The sequence below is a fragment of the Melanerpes formicivorus genome, unplaced genomic scaffold, assembly GCF_026170545.1.
Source record: "Melanerpes formicivorus ecotype bairdi unplaced genomic scaffold, bMelFor1.0.p_v2 SCAF_174, whole genome shotgun sequence".
Lineage (NCBI taxonomy): Eukaryota > Metazoa > Chordata > Aves > Piciformes > Picidae > Melanerpes > Melanerpes formicivorus.
The window spans coordinates 114,756-135,301 of NW_027142526.1; the positions used below are offsets into that span (position 1 = coordinate 114,756).

At 56.9% G+C, this 20,546-nt stretch overlaps 1 protein-coding gene across 7 annotated transcripts in view; it reads right to left on the minus strand.

The window, feature by feature from the left end:
• The window catches only part of LOC137457366 (interleukin-13 receptor subunit alpha-2-like), a 32,903-nt gene that overhangs the window by 7,388 nt on the left and 4,969 nt on the right, over window positions 1-20,546 (minus strand). For all 7 annotated transcript variants that reach the window (XR_010991238.1, XM_068169261.1, XM_068169258.1 and 4 more), the window contains exons 2-5: window positions 17,254-17,419; window positions 5,380-5,531; window positions 3,200-3,353; window positions 2,423-2,543 (exon numbers count right to left, since the gene is read on the minus strand). Coding sequence is in view for 6 of the 7 variants with exons in the window: in XM_068169261.1 (XP_068025362.1) it covers window positions 2,423-2,543; window positions 3,200-3,353; window positions 5,380-5,531; window positions 17,254-17,332 (506 nt within the window). In the remaining variant the exon portion in view is untranslated. The remainder of the gene's footprint in view (window positions 1-2,422; window positions 2,544-3,199; window positions 3,354-5,379; window positions 5,532-17,253; window positions 17,420-20,546) is intronic.

Sequence of the window (20,546 nt, forward strand, 5' to 3'; positions counted from 1 at the left end):
CCAGGAGCCAGCACTGGTCCCTGGCAGCCCAGAGCCAGCTGAGTGCTGAGCTGCAGCCAGAGCAGGGAGAGCAGCAGCACAGGGAGGGGATTCTGCCCCTCTGCTCTGCTCTGCTCAGAGCCCACCTGCAGCACTGCCTCCAGCTCTGGGCCCCCAGCACAAGAAGGACCTGGAGCTGCTGGAGGGGCTCCAGAGGAGGCCACCAAGATGAGCAGAGGCTGCAGAACCTCCCCTGTGGGGCCAGGCTGGGAGAGTTGGGGCTGTGCAGCCTGGAGAAGAGAAGGCTCCAGGGAGACCTCAGAGCAGCCTGCCAGGACCTGAAGGGCTCCAGGAGAGCTGGGGAGGGACTTGTGACAAGGGCTGGGAGTGCCAGGCTGAGGAACAATGGCTTTGAGCTGGGAGAGGAGAGATTGAGAGTGGAGATGAGGAAGGAATTGATGAGAGTGAGGCTGGGGAGACTCTGGCACAGGCTGCCCAGGGAGGCTGTGGCTGCCTCCTGCCTGGAGGTGTTGAAGGCCAGGCTGGGTGAGGCCCTGAGCAGCCTGTGCTGGTGGGAGGGGTCCCTGCCCATGGCAGGGGGCTGGAGCTGGATGAGCTTTGAGGTCCCTTCCAACCCTGGCAATTCTCTGATCAGTGTCTTTCTTCTGGACAGCCCTGCCCAGAGCTGCAGCAGTGCTGTGGAGCCTGGCCAGGGCTCTTCCCTCCCCAGTCACTGCAACAGGCTGCCCAGGGAGGCTGTGGCTGCCTCCTGCCTGGAGGTGCTCAGGGCCAGGCTGGATGAGGCCTTGAGCTACCTGGTGGGATTGTGAGCTCTGAGTGAGCTTGGGCTTGATGATCTGAAAGGTCTCTTCCAAGCTCAGCAGTGCTGTGTTCTAGGATGCAGTGGTTCCTTGTTGCATCTGGAGGCTCTGAGGGGTCAGTGGCCTTGAGGCAAGGCTGGAGCCACCCCTGGCAGTCTGCACCTAATGAAGGTCTCCCTGCCCAGAACATCCTCTTTGGGGGAAAAACTTCAGGTGGCAGTGCTGCAACCCCTAACAGCCAGGGATCAGAGGATGCCATGGCAGGGGCCCCACTCCCTCTCAGAGCCTGGGCTCGTTACAGGCAGTGAAGCAAGGGTTGGGTTGCTGGAGGCTTTCTGGCTTAGGGTTTTTTCCATGATTTCCTTCAAGAAACTTTTTGCAGTTAGCAGCATGGCCTCAAGTCAGCATTTCTGCTTTGAAGGCCCTTTCCAAGAGCTACATGGAAACTATTAAAAGCAGCTCTGGTTTTCCGCAGAAAGCATAGAACCAAATTATTTCAGAGCAAAACATCAGAGGAACTGAGAGACAGAACAGGACTGACTTTGTCCAAGCCCACTAAGCCTGGCTTTGTTTTTCTTGCAGGCCATTAGGCAGCAGAAAGGGGAAGTGTGGTGCCCTTGGCAGCCTGTGTGAGGTGAGCTAAGGCTATCAAAATACACTTAAAGGCTAAAACTATTAAGTTGCCAAGGATGAAAATATGTTTAAAGGCTGAAACTGCTAAGCTGCCAGGAAGCCCTGCCCTTTATACAGGCCTCACTGAGCTTGGGAACCTCCTGCTGATGGGCTCCTCTTGAAGATACCTGCACTGGCACCCAGGGGAATGTGCAGGCAGAATGATCCAGCTGTCTGCAGCAACAGGCAAACAGAGCAACCCTCGGTCCCAACCCAGGCTGGGGGTGGTGAGATTGAGAGAGAAGCTGGGCAGGAGCCAGCACTGGGCACTGGCAGCACAGAAGGCCAAGGGCAGCCTGGGCTGCATCCAAAGCAGTGTGGCCAGAGCTGGAGAGAGGGAATCCTAAACCTGCCCTGGCACAGCTTGAGACTGTGTCCTCTTGTTCTGGTGCTGGCTGCCTGGGAGAGGAGACCAACCCCCACCTGGCTACAACCTCCCTGCAGGTAGAGAGGCTAAGCAACCCTAACTCCCTCAGCCTCTCCTCACAGGGCTGTGCTCCAGACCCCTCCCCAGCTTTGTTGCCCTCCTCTGGACACCTTCCAGCATCAAAACATCTTTCTTAAAACTGAGGAGCCCAGAACTGGACACAGGACTCAAGGTGAGAGCAACCCCACCTGACTCCAAGCTCCTTTCAGGGAGCTGTAGAGAGCAATGAGGCCTCCCTCAGCCTCCTCCACACTCAACACCCCCAGGTCCCTCAGCTGCTCCTCCCCAGCCCTGTTCTCCAGACCATCACAGCTTTGTTGCCCTAGAAGATCAGCAGAGCCTGGCTTTATGGCAGCAAGCAGGGACTGGGCATTTCCTTGCCAGGAGGCACATCATTTCTGCCCACTCTGGGTGGGCTGTGCAATAGCACTGCCAGCCATCGAAGCATTTTTGCCACAGCATCAGCGCCCTGAGAGGTCCCTTGACTGCTGCCTGGCTGCCTCCCTACATTCCCAATACATACCAATAGTACAGCCCATAATGGGCACCTCGGGGAGCAAGCAGCCCTGGTTGCCAAGTGCACTTCAGGTATTCCCAGTTATGGTAGATGCAGTGGAAATTCTGAACCTCTGATTCCTGCTTTCCTGTCAAATGAGAAGGGAACTGAATCACTGAGCAAGCCCCCAGCCAGGCCCAGCAGGACCATCACAGTGGTTGTGTGCTGCACTTGAAAGGCAACAAAGGACAAGAGGGACAGCCACCAGTCTTAGAGGGCTTGGCTGCCGAGTGCTCTGCTTCCCACAACAGCCAGCTCACGAGATTTAGAGCAGGAGGATGCAGAACTGACCTTGCCAGCCAGAAGTAGAGCTCCTGCAGGGCAGCCCAGCAGAGCTGGCTACAAGCTCCAAGGATCCATCAAGCACAGCCAGGGAAGCAGAGGTGCTCTGGGGTCTGTCTGATACCTCACCAAGCCCTGCAATAGCTCCTGCAGGGCAGCCCAGCAGAGCTGGCTACAAGCTCCAAGGATCCATCAAGCACAGCCAGGGAGGCAGAGGTGCTCTGGGGTCTGTCTGATACCTCACCAAGCCCTGCAATAGCTCCTGCAGGGCAGCCCAGCAGAGCTGGCTACAAGCAGGGGGAAATAAGCTCCAAGGATCCATCAAGCACAGCCAGGGAGGCAGAGGTGCTCGGGTGTCTGCTCAAGCCCTGCAGCAGGCAGCAAGCCCCAGGCCAGCAGTGAGTCATGCAGCAGGCTGATGCAAAGTGCAGAATGCCCCAGGGGCTGGAGGCTGCTGCTCACCTTGCAGTGGGAGCTGGAAGGTGGCATGAGCCCAGCCACTGTGCACCTCCACGTCACCGGTGCAGCGTCCTCTCACCAGGGTCTGCACCCTCACTTCAACAGTCCTGCTGAGGTCAAACCCAACTCTCAGTTTTAGCTTCCTAGTGAAAATAACCTGGTTGGAAGACAGACTTGATGAGCATCCCTTGTGTCCTGGGGGGCTGCACAGTTTGCTACCATTCCAGAGGGTCACAGGCTGGTAGGGGCTCACAGTGCCACTGCAGATCATCCAGCCCAACCCCCAGAGCAGCATCACCCAGGGCAGTCTGCACAGGAATGCATCCAGGGGGGTTCTGAATGTGTCCAGAGCAGGAGACTCCACAACCTCCCTGGGCAGCCTGCTCCAGGGCTCAGCACCCTCAGGGAAGTGCGTGCTCATGTTCAGATGGAACTTCTTATGGACCTGGAGCTCTGGGTCCAGTTCTGGAGCCTCTGTGCCAGGAAGGCTCTGGAGGGGCTGGAAGGTGTCCAGAGCAGGGCCACGAGGAGGAGCAGAGGGCTGGAGCTGCTCTGCTCTGGAGACAGCCTGAGAGAGTTGGGGTTGTGCAGGCTGGAGAGAAGGCTCCCAGGGGACCTTCTGGTGGCCTTCCAGGATCTGCAGGGAACTCCAAGAAAGCTGGGGAGGGACTTTTGAGGGTGTCAGGGAGGGATAGGACTGGGGGGATGGAGCAGAACTAGAAGTGGGGAGATTGAGCTTGGCTGTGAGGAAGAAGTTGTTGCCCATGAGGGTGGTGAGAGCCTGGCACAGGTTGCCCAGGGAGGTGGTGGAAGCCTCCTGCCTGGAGGTGTTTGCAGCCAGGCTGGAGGTGGCTGTGAGCAACCTGCTGTGGTGTGAGGTGTCCCTGCCCATGGCAGGGGGCTGGGGCTGGATGGTCCTTGAGGTCCCTTCCAGCCCTGACAGCTCTGTGGTTCTATGTTCAGGTTTTGTGCTCATTGCCTCTTGCCCTGTCACTGAGCACCACTAAAAACAGCCTGGTCCCCTCCTCCTGACACCTACCCTGGAAGCATTGATAAGCATTGATAGATCCCCTCTCAGGCTGCTCCTCTCCAGGCTAAAAAACCCCAGGCCCCTCAGCCTTCCTTCATAAGAGAGATGCTCCAGACCCCTAACCACTTCCCTAGTCTTCTGCTGCACCCTCTCAAGCAGGTCCCTGCCCCTCTCGAGTGTCTGCAGGCTCATCTGTGTGCTTTAATGCTGCCTCACACTTCTGCCCTGCTTCTCCTGCCCAGTGTTTCTCCAGCACTCTTGTACCACCTGCACTGCCCAGCCCTGCTTCGAGTCCCTCCACCCCACAGGATGTCAGCAACAAGATAGAGCACACTGTGGTTGGAGGCATCCCCTGCAGGGAGGGCTGAGCAGGACACCAGCACAGATGCAGATGAAAGGCACTTGTGAGTATCACACACCACAGGATGTCAGGGGCTGGAAGGGACCTCTGGAGATCTCCCAGTCCTACCCCCTGCCAGATCAGGACCACAACATCCAGCACAGGTCACACAGGAACACATCCAGATGGGTCTTGAAAGTCTCCAGAGAAGGAGACATGAGATGATAGTGACATGAAATGATCACAGAGAGAAGGGACAATGAGTCCTGTAACTGATGAGAGGCACAACCCCAACCTGCAAGGGTGGAGCAGCCCCTGGGCAGCACCTGGAGCTGCTGGAGAGGCTCCAGAGGAGGCCACCAAGATGAGCAGAGGCTGCAGAACCTCCCCTGTGGGGCCAGGCTGGGAGAGTTGGGGCTGTGCAGCCTGGAGAAGAGAAGGCTCCAGGGCAGATCTCAGAGCAGCCTGCCAGGACCTGAAGGGCTCCAGGAGAGCTGGGGAGGGACTTGTGACAAGGGCTGGGAGTGCCAGGATGAGGAACAATGGCTTTGAGCTGGGAGAGGAGAGATTGAGCCTGGAGATGAGGAAGAAATTGTTGAGAGTGAGGCTGGGGAGACTCTGGCACAGGCTGCCCAGGGAGGCTGTGGCTGCCTCCTGCCTGGAGGTGTTGAAGGCCAGGCTGGATGAGGCCCTGAGCAGCCTGTGCTGGAGGGAGGGATCCCTGCCCATGGCAGGGGGCTGGAGCTGGATGAGCTTTGAGGCCCCTCCCAATCCAACCCACTCCATGAGTTACAAGGATGTGCTTTCCCTTACCTTCCAGTCCCTGTCCCCAGCGTTGTGGTGCTCAAACTTGTAGGTCACTGTGCAGTCATTGAAGCTTTGCAGACTGGCAGGAGGTTTCCATTCAATATCCAGACAACCTAAGAGCCCAGGGTCAGTGATCTGAAGGTCTCGTGGTGGGGCAACTGCGTTGGAAAGGCAGCAGAGGGTTAGGCAGAGTGTGGGAAAGAAATGAACAAACCAATTCCTGCCCTTGGTGAGCTGCTAAAGGCAGCCCTTAGCTGGCCCCAGCCCTGCCTATGCTCAGCAAACCTGCACCAGCTCTGCTCCTGCCCACCCCCAACAAACAGCTGTGGATGATGCTTAGAGAAGACTCTCAAGGACCATTGAAAAAGCACAAACAATGGTACAAAGAGACGATGCTGAGTGGTGTGCTTGGTAGGACTGAAGGGCAGGAGAGCATCCAGAGGCACCTGGGCAGGCTGCAGAGGAGGCTGAGGAGAACTTCAGGAGGTTCAACAAGGCAAAATGCAAGGTCCTGCCCCTGGCTCAGGGCAACCCTCGGTCCCAACCCAGGCTGGGGGTGGAGAGATTGAGAGCAGCCCTGCAGAGAAGGCCTTGGGGGTGCTGGGGGGGAGAAGCTGGGCAGGAGCCAGGACTGGGCACTGGCAGCACAGAAGGCCAAGGGCAGCCTGGGCTGCATCCAGAGCAGAGGTGGAGAGGGAGGATCCTGCCCCTCTGCTCTGCTCTGGAGAGACCTCACATGCAGGGCTGGGGCCAGCTGTGGAGCCCAAACACAAGAAGGGCTTGGAGCTGATGGAGAGGATCCAGAGGAGGCAATGAAGATGCTCAGAGGGCTGCAGAACCTCTGCTATGGGGACAGGCTGGGAGAGTTGGGGCTGTTCAGCCTGGAGAAGAGAAGGCTCCAGGCAGACCTCAGAGCTGCAGTTCACTATCTGCAGGGGAGCTGCAGGCAGCTGGGGAGGGACTGTTCAGAAGGGGCTGTGGGGATAGGCCAAGGGACAAGGGTTTGGAAGTGGAGCAGGGCAGAGGTAGGTTGGCCATCAGGAGGAAGCTCTGCACAGGGAGGGTGGCGAGACACTGGCACAGGCTGCCCAGGGAGGTGCTTGAGGCTCCATCCCTGGAGCCATCCAAGCTCAGCCTGGCTGTGTCCCTGTGCAGCCTGCTCTGGCTGGAGCTGTCCCTGCTGCCTGCAGGGCTTGGACAGGATGCCCTTGGAGGGTTTCTCCCAGCCTGATGCAGTCTGTGAATGCCACACCTTGGACACTCTTTTCCAAGGTGTTTTAAGCAAAAGCAGAGTCCTGGGGTGGACCTGGGAGTCCTTCTCAAGTTCTTTGTGTGCTTGCTTCTAGTTGATGGCATTTGCCAACTGTCAGGGCAAGCATCCTTGCAAACATTTTTGTTCAGCACCAGAGGACAACAGCTCACAGGAGGCTGCCAGGGAAATTGATGTTAAGCATAAGAGGCAGCAATCACCCAGATTGCCTCAAATCTTTCCTTCCAAGGAGACTGAAGATTAATGAAAAACAAAGACCAAAACCCCTGCAAAGCAGAAAGCTGAAACCACTCTGACTTTGAAGGTCCATCAGCTCTCCCCCAGAGTGCTTTCCCAGGCAGGCTGCCTGTTACCAAGCTAATATTAGATGCTGCCAGGCTCTAATAAACATCCTATGGATGTACTCTGTCCTTAGACATCCTCCCTCCAAGCCCAGCTCTGCCTGAGGAAAGCTGTTTGTCAATGGAGTTTTATTAACTCCATGAAGTCAGTGGTGGTCACACCTGAGGGATTGCCCTCCACTCTGCAGAGGTGAGGCTCTCCATTGGCCTTGCTGCACATTCAGACAGGTTCTTGCCATGGTGGTCAGGAGCCTGTCTCCTGGCCCTCCCACTGCACCATTTCTCTGTTTGTCACAGAATCCTACAATCACAGCCTGGGCTGGGCTGGAAGGGAGCTCCAGAGCTCACCCAGCCCAACCCCCTGCACCCAGCAGGGACATCCTCCACTGGAGCAGGTCGCCCAGAGCCCTCTCCAGCCTCACCTGCAATAGCTCCAGGCATGAAACCTCAACCACCTCCCTGGGCAGCCTGCTGCAGTGTTCCAGCAGCCTCCTGGGGCAGAACTTGTTCCTCACATCCAATCTCAATCTGCTCTGCTCTCATCTCAAACCATTGCCCCTGGGGCTGTCCCTGCAGGCCTTTGGGAACAGTCCCTCTGCAGCCTTCTTGGAGCCCCTGCAGGTGCTGCCAGGCTGCTCTGAGGTCTGCCTGGAGCCTTCTCTTCTCCTGGCCGAGCACCCCCAGCTCTCTCAGCCTGTCCCCACAGCAGAGGCTCTCCAGCCCCCTGATCATTTTCTGGCTCTCCTCTGGATCCTCTCCATCAGCTCCAGGTCCTTCCCGTGCTGAGGGCTCAGAGCTGAATGCAGTGCAGGTACTAATGAACTGTGGAAGCAGCCAGGTTAACCAGCAGTGATTGCTTTGATTCACCCTGGGAGCCCTGCAGGTATCAGGGATCAGTGTGCAAGGCAAGATTTGCATTCCCCTCTGCTCATCTCAAATCATTGCCCCTGGGGCTGTCCCTGCAGGCCTTTGGGAACAGTCCCTCTGCAGCCTGCATGGAGCCCCTGCAGGTCCTGGCAGGCTGCTCTGAGGTCTCCCCAGAGTCTTCTTTTCTCCAGGCTGAACTCTCTCAGTCCCAACTCTCTCAGTCTGTCCCCATAGCAGAGCTGCTGCAGTACCCTGAGCATCTTTGTTGTCTCCTCTGGGCCCGCTCCCCCAGGTCCATGTCCTTCTGTGCCGAGGGCTCCAGAGCTGTGCACAGCACTGCAGGGGAGGTCTGGTCCCTGGGTCACTGCCTTCTCTGCCACCTTCTTCATGCCTTCATGAGGATTTGCCTCATTCTCCCCTTTTGCTATATTTTGGTAATACATCCATGAGGAGAGCAGAGCCTGGGAGTATCTTTCAGTGCAAGACAGGGATGCAAACCCAGCTGTGCCATGCTCCTTGGGAAGGCTGCAGGGAACATTGGGAGGAGGATTTGTTTCTGCTAAGGACACTCTCCCAAATGAAGCACACCACAGGCAGCAGTCTGCAGATGCCACTTCTTCCCAGCCTGTGAAGCTGCAGGAGGGATTCATTGCTACATTAGATGGCAAAGGAGAATGCCATGGCAATGGGCTTGGGGAGGTGCTGGGGTGAGGAGCTACAGACTGTAATAATTTGGAGAAACAGTAGCTGTGGAGTGGCTTTGCTGTGCAACAGATCAAACACTCTCCCTCCCACCACCTCTGAGTGCCAGGAATGCAGCCTGGGCTCCCAGTGGGGTGGTGGGCTTGCTCCAGGGGCAAAGGGGCATTCAGCAGCCCCATGTTCCCACAGAGGATGAGCATCTGTGCTCTGCTAGGTCAGGCATGTGCTTCCCAGCTTGGCTGGAGGAGGGGGAGCAGTTCTGCCTGCACAAAGAGTGCTCCAGCTGGGCTGTGGTGAGCATCAGAGGTGGGAGCAGGGGCGATGCCCTCACCTCCTGCTCTTCATGAGCATGCAAAGGCTCCAGGAAAGGGAGAAGCAGTGCAGGGGAGAGCAAGGCTGCAGGAACGGTGTTTGAAGGGCTGCAGCTACTAAAAAATGAATACATGGCTCCTCCAGAAGGGGCAGGAGGGAGTGGGGTGAAGCAGAACAGGTGATCCTACCTCCAGACAGCTCAGGCTGAGAGCCCACCAGGGCCAGGGCAAGGACAAGCTCCATATCACCATGCCCCGTGCCCCAAAGGCAAGCCCTGGGGTGGTAGCTGCCATGTGTGCAATTCCCATCCCAGGCCAGCTGAGGAGATCTGGTGGGGTGGCTGGGGGATGGGATGGGCTCCCCTGTGCTTGCCAGGTGGCTATCAGGATGCTGGAGGGACTGGAGACTGCCTGATGAAGAGAGACTGAGAGCCCTGGGGCTGTTTAGTCTGGAGAGGAGAAGGCTGAGAGGGATCTGATCAATGTCTATCAATAGCTGAGGGCTGGGGGTCAGGAAGGAAGGGACAGGGACAGGGGCAGGCTCTGCTCAGTTGGCCCTTCCTCAGTGTTCTGTCAGCAATGGATGAGGAAACACTGAGGAAGGGCCAACAGGTCAATTCATGGCTCAGGGGCTGGTGCCATCGACAGGGCTTTGGGTTCCACAACCATGGATTGGTTTTCAAGGCACCAGAGCTGAAAACAACTTATGGGACACACTTGTCCCAGAGGGGGAAAAGGATCCTGGGGCAGGAATTGGCAGGGCTCATTGATAGAGCTTTAAACTAGATTTGAAGGGGGAAGGGGTTAATAGTCTCCTGCTGGCTGGTGACAAACAGAGGGGCAGCTCACCAGAGGCAGAGAGATGGAGAGCTGGTAAGGGCTCTCAACTTGCTGCCCTGAGGCAAGCCACGAATGATCCACCAGGACACTCTGTGGAAACCGAGGGGAATTGGCACAAGAGGAGGACAGGGCCACAGTATCACAGTATAACTTAGGTTGGAAAGGACCTCGAGGATCATCGAGTCCAAGCTGTCACCACAGACCTCATGACTAGACTCCACCACCTCCCTGGGCAGCACATTCCAATGACTAACGACTCTCTCAGTGAAGAACTTTCTCCTCACCTCCAGTCTAAACCTCCCCTGGCACAGCTTGAGACTGTGTCCTCTTGTTCTGGTGCTGGTTGCCTGGGAGAAGAGACCAACCCCCACCTGGCTACAACCTCCCTTCAGGTAGTTGTAGAGGGCAATGAGGTCTCCCCTGAGCCTCCTCTTCTCCAGGCTAAGCAACCCCAGCTCCCTCAGCCTCTCCTCACAGGGCTGTGCTCAAGGCCTCTCCCCAGCCTTGTTGCCCTTCTCTGGACACCTTCAAGTCTCTCAATGTCCTTCTTAAACTGAGGGGCCCAGAACTGGACACAGGACTCAAGGTGTGGCCTAACCAGTGCTGAGCACAGGGCACAAGGACTTCCCTGCTCCTGCTGGCCACACTGTTCCTGATGCAGGCCAGGATGCCCTTGGCCTTCTTGGCCACCTGGGCACACTGCTGGCTCCTGTTCAGGCAGCTGTCAATCAGCACCCCCAGGTCCCTCTCTGTTTGGCAGCTCTTCAGCCACTCTGACCCCAGCCTGTAGCTCTGCATGGGGTTGTTGTGGCCAAAGTGCAGCCCCTGGCACTTGGACTTGTTGAATGCCATCCTGTTGGCCTCTGCCCATCTGTCCAGTCGGTCAAGGTCCCTCTGCAGAGCCCTTCTGTCCTCTAACTGACCAACATCTGCTCCCAGCTTGGTGTCATCTGCAAACTTGCTGATGAGTGACTCAATGCCCTCATCCAGATCATCACTGAAGATGTTAAAGAGCACAGGGCCCAGCACTGATCCCTGGGGCACACCACTGGTGCCTGGCTGCCAGCTGGCTGTGGCACCATTCACCACCACTCTCTGGGCTCAGCCTCCAGCCAGTTCCTAACCCAGCTCAGAGAGTTGCTGTCCAAGCCAGGGGCGGACAGCTTGGCCAGCAGTTTGCTGTGGGGGACGGTGTCAAAGGCCTTGCTGCAGTCCAGGCAGACCACATCCACAGCCTGCCCCACATGCACCAGGCAGTCACCTGGGCATGGAAGGAGATCAGGTTGGAGAGGCAGGACCTGCCCTTCCTAAATCCATGCTGGCTGGGCCTGAGCCCTTGGCCATCCTTCAGGTGCAGTTATTGCCCCCAGGATAATCTGCTCCATCACTTTCCCTGGCACTGAGGTCAGGCTGCCAGGCCTGGAGTTTCCAGGTTCCTCCATCCAACCCTTCTTGTGGATGGGGACCACCTTGGCCAGTTTCAGTCACCTGGGACCTCTCCAGTGAGCCAGGACTGGAGGGAAATGCTGGCCAGCCCAGCTGAAGTGTGAATGTGCACAACTTGGGCAACAAACAGGATGAGTTAAGGGCACTGTGCTGCTGGGATGCCACGACATAGTGGCTGTCACTGACACTTGGTGGGATTATTCCCATGACTGGGATGTAGGGATAGATGGGTATAAGCTCTTTAGGAAGGACAGGCAGGGAAGGAGAGGAGGAGGTGTTGCCCTCTATGTCAATAGCCAGTTGCAATCAGTGGAGCTCCACCTGGGGAGGGATGATGAGCTGGGTGAGAGTGAATGGGTTAAAATTAAAGGCAGGACAGGGGAAGGAGATATTACTGTGGGGGTCTCCTACAGGCCACCTGACCAGCAGATCCAAGCAGATGAGGCCCTCCATAGGCAAACAGAAGCAGGTTCCAGGTCACAAGCCCTGGTCCTCATGGGTGATTTCAACCACCCTGACATCTGCTGGAGGGACAACACAGCAAGGCACCAGCAATCCAGGATGTTCCTGGACTGCATAGAAGACAACTTCCTCCTCCAAATGGTGGAGGAACCAACAAGATATGGTGCTATGCTGGACCTTGTTCTCACCAACAGGGAAGGGCTGGTAAGCAATGTGAGGCTCAGAGACAGCCTTGGCTGCAGTGACCATGAAGCAGTTGAATTGAATCTCCTCAGGGCAATCAGGAGGAAGTACTCCAAGCTCACAGCCCTAGGCTTTAGGTGTGCAGATTTTGATCACTTCAGGGATCTGCTAGCCAAAGTGTCATGGGACAAAGCCCTGGAGGGAAGAGGCACCCAGGACAGCTGGGCAGTATTCAAGGACCACCTCCTCTGTGTCCAGGAGCTCTGTATACCAACAAAGAGACAAGCAGGAGAGAATGCTAGGAGGCCTGCCTGGATGGGCAAGGAGCTACTGGACACACTAGCACTTAAAAGGAAACTCTACAGGCAGTGGAGAGAAGGACAGGTAGAACAGGGGGGAGATAAGGAAGCTGCCCCAGCAGCAAGAGTCCTGGTTAGGAAAGGCAAAGCAGAGTTGGAATTGAATCTAGCCAGGGAGATTAAAGGGAACACTAAGAACTTCTACAGGTGTATGAATGGGAAGAAGAAGCCTAGGGAAGGTGTGGGCCCCCTCAGAAAGGAAACTGGTGACATGGTCACAAGTGATGAGGAAAAGGCTGAGGTACTTAATAACTTCTTTAGCTCAGGCTTCACTGCAAGGGCCTCTAGCCACACTCCTGATGTTATGGAAGACAAAGCCAGGGACAGGGAGGAAGAACTGCCCATGGTAAGTGCAGATCAGGTTGGTGATCACCTGAAGAACCTGAAAGTGTTCAAGCCCATGGGACCCGAGGGGATACACCCACGGGTGCTGAGAGAACTGGCAGAGGAGGTTGCTAAACCCCTCTCTATTATATTTCAAAAGTCCTGGCAGTCTGGGGCAGTCCCCACAGACTGGAAAAGGGGAAACATTGCCCCCATCTGCAAAAAGGGAAAGAAGGAGGAACCAGGGAACTCCAGGCCAGGCAGTCTCACCTCTGTGCCCGGAAAGATCATGGAGCAGATCCTCCTGGAGGCACTACTGGCTCAGAAGAATAGTGAAGAGGTGATTGGGAACAGTCAGCATGGCTTTGCCAAGGGCAAGTCCTGCCTGACCAACCTGGTGGCCTTCTCTGAACAGGTGACAACATCAATAGCTGAGGGGAGAGCAGCTGCTGTTGTTTGCCTGGGCCTGAGCACAGCCTTCAACACTGCCCCGCACCACATCCTGGTCTCCAGGCTGGTGACACATGGGTGTGATGGGTGACCACTGGATGGATAAGGAACTGGCTTGATGGCTGCACCCAAAGAGTGGCTGTCCATGGGTCCATGTCCCAGTGGAGGCCAGGGACAAGCAGAGTCCCTCAGGGATCAGTCCTGGGACCTGTCTTGTTCAACATCTCTGTGGGTGCCATGGACAGTGGCATTGAGTGCACCCTCAGCAAGGTTGCTGATGACACCAAGCTGTGTGGTGCAGCAGACAGGCTGGAGGGAAGGGATCCATCCAGAGGGACCTGGACAGGCTGGAGAGGTGGGCACAAGCCAACCTCATGAGGTTCAACAAGAGCAAGGGCAGGGTTCTGCAGCTGGGTGGAGGCAATCCCAGGCACAACTACAGGCTGGGCAGTGAGTGGCTGGAAAGCAGCCCTGAGGAGAGAGGCTTGGGGGTGCTGGGGGACAAAAAGCTCACCAGGAGCTCTCAGTGTGCACTTGCAGCCCGCAAAGCCAATCAGATCCTGGGCTGCATCAGGAGAAGTGTGGCCAGCAGGGCAAGGGAGGTGATCCTCCCCTTCTACTCAGCCCTGGTGAGACCCCACCTGGAGTACTGCCTCCAGTTCTGGAGCCCCTATTACAAGAGGGATGTGGAGGTGCTGGAAGGTGTCCAGAGCAGGGCCAGGAGGATGATCAGAGGGCTGGAGCACCTCTCCTGTGAGGACAGGCTGAAGGAGTTGGGGCTGTTCAGTCTGGAGAAGAGAAGGCTCCCAGGTGACCTCATTGTGGCCTTCCAGCGTCTGAAGGGGGCTACAGGAAGGCTGGGGAGGGACTGCTCAGGATCTCAGGGAGTGATAGGACTAGGGGGAATGGAATGAAGCTGGAGGTGGGGAGATTCAGGCTGGAGGTGAGGAGGAAGTTCTTCCCCATGAGAGTGGTGAAGCCCTGGAATGGGTTGTCCAGGGAGGTGGTTAGGGCCCTGTCCCTGGAGGTGTTTAAGCCCAGGCTGGATGAGGCTCTGGGCATCCTGATCTAGTGTGGGGTGTCCCTGCCCGTGGCAGGGGGGTTGGAACTAGATGATCCTTGTGGTCCCTTCCAACCCTGACTGATACTATGATACTATGCTAGGCCAAGGGGTAATAGATGGAAATTCCAGCACAGGAGGTTCCACCTCAACAGGAGGAGGAACTTCTGCACTGTGAGGCTCACAGAGCCCTGGAGCAGGCTGCCCAGAGAGGTTGTGGAGTCTCCTCTGGAGCCTTTCCAGCCCTGTCTGGATGTGTTCTGTGTGACATGGGCTGGATTCTATGCTCCTGCTCTGGCAGGACTTGGAGTTCAAGCTCTCCAGAGGTCCTTTCCAACCCCTGACATCCTGTGAGCTGTGGTCCTGTGAAAACTGCTGAGCCTCACAGCCATGCAAACAGAGCAGCAGAAAGCTGTCAGCCCTTGTCAGGAGCCTGGGGCTGAGCTGGCAAGGAAGGGTTAGTCAGGACAAGTCTCTGACTGGAAATGATCATGGCTGGAAATTTGTTTCCATCTTAAGCTTGACCTAAACATTCAGATTTTTTCATTTTCTTTCTTTCAGAACAATTGCAATTGTAAACAACAGCCTTGTGAGGAAACACTGGCTGAGCTCTGGAGAGGATGGCAAAGCTGCTTTGGAGGATGTGGCTAGTGAGGGAGGGCTGCTGAGGGTGGGGCAGCAAAGAGGTGCTCAAAGGAATCATGAAGATTCTCAGAGGCTGCAGAACCTCCCCTGTGGGGCCAGGCTGGGAGAGTTGGGGCTGTGCAGCCTGGAGAAGAGAAGGCTCCAGGCAGACCTCAGAGCAGCCTTCCAGGACCTGAAGGGCTCCAGGAGAGCTGGGGAGGGACTTGTGACAAGGGCTGGGAGTGCCAGGCTGAGGAACAATGGCTTTGAGCTGGGAGAGGAGAGAGACTGAGAGTGGAGATGAGGAAGAAATTGATGAGAGTGAGGCTGGGGAGACTCTGGCACAGGCTGCCCAGGGAGGCTGTGGCTGCCTCCTGCCTGGAGGTGTTGAAGGCCAGGCTGGATGAGGCCCTGAGCAGCCTGTGCTGGTGGGAGCAGGGAGTTGGAACTGGATGAGCTCTGAGGTCTCTTCCAACCCATTCTATGCATCTATGAAGCTTTCACAGTATCACAGTGTCACAGAATCACCAAAGTTGGAAGTGACCTGAAAGAGTCCAACCTGTCACCACAGGCCTCATGACTAGACCATGGCACCAAGTGCCACATCCAATCCCCTCTTGAACACCTCCAGGGATGGGGACTCCACCACCTCCCTGGGCAGCACATCCCAATGACCAATGACTCTCTCAGTGGAGAACTTTCTCCTCACCTCCAGCCTAAACCTCCCCTGGCACAGCTTGAGACTGTGTCCTCTTGTTCTGGTGCTGCTTGCCTGGGAGAAGAGACCAACCCCCACCTGGCTACAACCTCCCTGCAGGGAGTTGGAGAGGGCAATGAGGTCTCCCCTGAGCCTCCTCTTCTCCAGGCTAAGCAGCCCCAGCTCCCTCAGCCTCTCCTCACAGGGCTGTGCTCCAGACCCCTCCCCAGCCTTGTTGCCCTTCTCTGGACACCTTCAAGTCTCTCAATGTCCTTCTTAAACTGAGGGGCCCAGAACTGGACACAGGACTCAAGGTGTGGCCTAACCAGTGCTGAGCACAGGGCACAATGACCTCCCTGCTCCTGCTGGCCACACTGTTCCTAATGCAGGCCAGGATGCCCTTGGCCTTCTTGGCCACCTGGGCACACTGCTGGCTCCTGTTCAGGCAGCTGTCAATCAGCACCCCCAGGTCCCTCTCTGTTTGGCAGCTCTCAGTCACTCTGACCCCAGCCTGTAGCTCTGCCTGGGGTTGCTGTGGCCAAAGTGCAGCCCCTGGCACTTGGACTTGTTGAATGCCATCCTGTTGGCCTCTGCCCATCTGTCCAGCCTGTTGAGGTCCCTCTGCAGAGCCCTTCTGTCCTCTAACTGACCAACATCTGCTCCCAGCTTGGTGTCATCTACAAACTTGCTGATGACTGACTCAATGCCCTCCTCCAGATCATCAATGAAGATGTTAAAGAGCACAGGGCCCAGCACTGCTCCCTGGGGCACACCACTGGTGCCTGGCTGCCAGCTGGCTGTGGCACCATTCACCACCACTCTCTGGGCTCAGCCTCCAGCCAGTTCCTAACCCAGCTCAGAGTGTTTAACTTCCTCAAGGAACTGAGTGCTGGCCTCCACCAGAGGAGCCAGGCCTCAATGGACTCAATGGACTTTGCTCATGCTGACAGCTGACCTCACACTGCTCAAGTGCCTTGCTCAGAGACCTTGGCCTTGAGAGCATCAGCTCCTTCCTGGAGGTGCTCCAAGCATCGGTGTGTGTGTCTCCCAAGCTCAGAGTACCAAAGCATGGCAGGGATTTCTCACTCAGTTCAGAGGAATTCTGGACATCAGTACCACAAAGGGAGCTTGTTTCCCCATCTCCCCTGTAATTTAGGCATGTAATAAATGTCTGTATGATAGAATCACAGCACCACAGAGCATTGGAGGTTGGAAGGGATCTCCAGAGACCATCCAGTCCAACTCCCTGCCAGATGGCAGCATCACCCAGGGAAGCCTGGCACAGGAACTCATCCAGGTGGGGTAGGAAAGGCTCCAGAGAAGGAGACTCCAGAACCTCTCTGGGCAGCCTGCTCCAGGGCTCAGCACCCTCACACCAAGGACGTTTCTCCTCATGTTGAGGTGGAACTTTCTATACTCAAGCTTGAACCTGCTGTTCCTTATCTTATTCCTGTGCACCACCCAAGAGATTGGCCCCCTCCACTTGCTCCCCAGCCCTCAGCTATCGATAGACATTGATCAGATCCCTCTCAGCCTTCTCCTCTCCAGACTAAACAGCCCCAGGGCTCTCAGCCTCTCTCAGGGGAGATGCTCAAGGCCCCTGAGCATCCTCCTGGCTCTCTGGTCAGTTGTATATTTCTCTGATTGCAAATGGGAAATAACTGAAGCAGGGCATAGGTGCAGGGAATGAAATGAAAGCCAGGGTCTGCTTCACAGCAGACTCATGCTAAGAATTTCCTCAGGGCTTGTTCTGCTCTAGTGTGAGATGTCCCTGCCCATGGCAGGGGGGCTGAACAGGATGATCCTTGAGACCCCTTCCAGCCCTGACCATTCTGTGACTGATTCTGATCTTGAAGCTGATGTGGAGGCAGGGGTGGGGGGTGGGGAGGCAGGGGGGCAAGGGGGAAGGGGAGGAAGGGGAGGGAAGGGCAGGGAGGGCTGTACCTGTGGTGTGGGAAGAGAAGGACACCGCACAGCCCCACAGCAGCATCACCCAGAGCACGGAGAGCCTCTGCACAGCCATTTGGAGTTCCAGATGGACAAGGTGTGGGGTGACAGCAGCACTCTTCTGGCGTCACAGCAGTGCTCCCATGGCACATCTGCAAGGAGGCTGGAGGAAGAAAACAGAGCTGAAAGGCTTCTGTGCACTGGCAGGGCCCTGGCATTGCTGTGCACCAGGAATGGGCACTGGTGAGAAGGACCTTGAGCTGTGTTTGCCAGCTGGGATTAATCATTGCCCAGGGCACCTGGGCTTGGAACTTCAGGATATGGCAGCACATGGATGGCTTTGGCTCCATGTGAAACAGTTTCTGCCTAACTCACCTCTCTCTGAAGACACAGCAGCCTGTACCTGACTCACCAAGCCACCTGCAGCACTTCCTCTGTGCCTCTCCCCAGCTGAGAGCTGGTCCAGTGCCTCAGCAGCTCCCTGGCCCTGTGCTGGACTCTCTCCTGGAGTTCTTTGTCCTCCTTCAGCTGGGGAGCCCAGAACTGGACACATTGCTCGAGATGAAGCCTCACCAGGGCAGAGTAGAGGAGCAAGAGATCCTCCCACAACCTGCTGGCCGCACTCTCCTTGATGCCTCCCAGGATACCTTTGGCTTTCCTGGCCACCAGGGCCCTTTGCTGCCCTGTGGGCATCCTGCTGACTGCCAGGACCCCCAGGTCCTTTTCCCCAGAGCTGCTCTTCCTGAGGTCAGCCCCAAGCTGGGGGTAGAAGGGACCAAACCAACCTGGCTCCAACCTCCTTTCAGGGAGCTGCAGAGAGCAATGAGGTCTCCCCTCTGCCTCTCCTCCTCCACACTGAACACCCCCAGCTCCCTCAGCTGCTCCTGCCCAGCCCTGCTCTCCAGACCCTTCCCCAGCTTGGTTGCCCTCCTCTGTCCTGCTCCAGCTCCTCCATGACTGTTCCCTGTTGGGAAGGATGTGGTTTTGCTTCCCAGATGGGGTCAAGGGAATGCTTTGGAGCAGCAGAGGCAGCATCAGGCCCTTTGCCACCTGCCAGTTCTCCTCTTTAGCTGCCCTGGCAGCCTCCATGCAGGGCTGAGGGAAGCACAGTCACTTGTCAGGTGTGAAGCTATTCCCATCACCCTGGGGGCTTGGTTCTGGCTCCAATGAGGTGCCAGTGGAAGGAGCATGGCCACCCTTCCTGCTTTGGGGCTTTTGAACTTCCAAGGCAGTTGCAAGGCATATTTCAGACCCTTTTTGCCTTTCACTGTGCTAAGGAGGAAAGCAGCCAGCAGTGCTGTGTGCTGAGTGTGACCAGAGCTTTGGAAACTTGAGAGGAGGGCAGGGATGGGCTCTCAGACTATGAAGACCACTTAGTCTTGACAGGTGCCAAGAGGAGCTCTGAAGCAGGAGGCCCATGACACACCACTGGCTTGATCTGCAGGGGCATTGGGTTGGAAAACAACCCCAGAAGGCCAGGGAGGCTTTGGGCATGGTTGGAGACCACTGAGCAGCTCCTTGCTTCCCATCTCTTCCAAGCACAAAGCCACAGCAAGGGGCAGTACAAACCTTGCTGCCTTGAGCATCCTGTGACTGTTGGGGCTGAGGGGGTTATGCACAGTGCTGGCTGCTTCCTTCTGACTGTCTGCACAGGATGGGGGGAAAGTCCCTGGCTGCTGGTAAATGTATGGCTCTGCCTTCAGAGTTATGCAAGATGAAGATCTAACAGGGGTGGCATTTGCTTGTGCAAGCTGCTCCAGCAGAAAGGGTCACACTCCCCAGAGCACTCGCAGCAGCTGAGGAACGTTTGCCAGCAGGGTGAGTGCCAGCTCCCAAGTGCTCAGGCTGGGTCACTTCAGAGAAAATTAGGGTTGGGGGAAAAGCAGAGGTGGGATTTTGGCCAGCAGGGCTGCATGAGGCAGCTGGCAGCACCAGGACAGCTGGGAAGCAGCAGTGGGTGCCTGCCCACCCAGCCACCCCCCAACACCCTCACCAGCTCCCTCTGCAAGCTGCAAGGTGGCTTCTTGCCCTCTCCTTACACCACTGCACTGATACCTGCTGCTCATGCCGTGCTCTCTCCCTGCCAGCATTAATGCGATCCTCCTGCTGGTCCTGGAGGTGTCAGGAGGATGGGGCCAGGCTCTTCCCAGTGGTGTCCAGCGACAGGACAATAAGCAGTGGACACAAACTGGGACACAGAATGTTCCACATAAAGATCAAGGGGGAAAAGTCTTCGCTTTGAGGGTGGCAGAGCCCCGGACCGGGCTGCCCAGAGAGGCACCGCTGGAGGCACTCAACCTGGAAGTGTTCCTGTGGGATTCACTCTGGGTGCCCCTGCTCTGGCAGGGGGGTTGGACTGGATGAGCTCCAGGGTCCCTTCCAGCCCTCACCATGCTGGCACTCTGTCACTCCTGTGCCCTGTTGGAGCAATGTTGAGAGGAGGCAGAGCCTGTGGGTGGCAGAGCCACTGGTGGCTGCGCACAGCCCTGCAGAGGTCCTAGGCTCAGAGCTTGGCTCTTACCAGCTGCAGCTGTCAGCAATGTCCTAGCAAGCTGGGAGAGACACAGGGCAAAGCTCTGCACATGCTGGACCACAACCTCACGGCCTTGAGCTGAGGGCAGGGACAGGCAGGTGACTTCCCCCTTACTGACCACCTAGCTGGGCTCAAGCTGCGAGAAACCTCCTGCCTGAGGAGAGGAGAAGCTCCTGGGGAAAGCATTGGCAAAAATATATCCACTCTGGCTCAGCAGCAAGACACACACTCACACACACACAGACATACACACACACAGACACACACACACAGAGACAGACACACACAGACAGACACACACACAGACACACACACAGACACAGAGACACACACACAGAGCTGGCAGGATGCCTTCTCAACCCCGTGCCCAGCCCCAAGCCCCCTGCCAGCAGAGCTGTGCCTGGGCTCAGCCACCCACTGCTGTGCCCTGTGCCCCCCTGTGCTCAGAGCCCCAGGGCATGGGCAGCCAGAGAGCCCTGCCCCCAGGGGCTCGCTCCTGTGCCTGTGGCTGCCCTCCCCCACAGCATCCTCCTGCAGGAACTGGCTGCTCGTGGCCTGGGGGGGTGGACACTGCCCCGGGTCACAAACTGGCTGCCAGCTGGGCCCAAAGGGTGGTGGGGAAGGGAAATAACTGCAGCTGGTGGCCAGGCACCAGTGGTGTTTCCCAGGGCTCAGTGCCGGGGCCACTTCTCTTTACTGACTTCAGCAGTGGTCTGGAGGAGGGGACTGAGGCACCCTCGGGGAGTTTGCAGAAGGC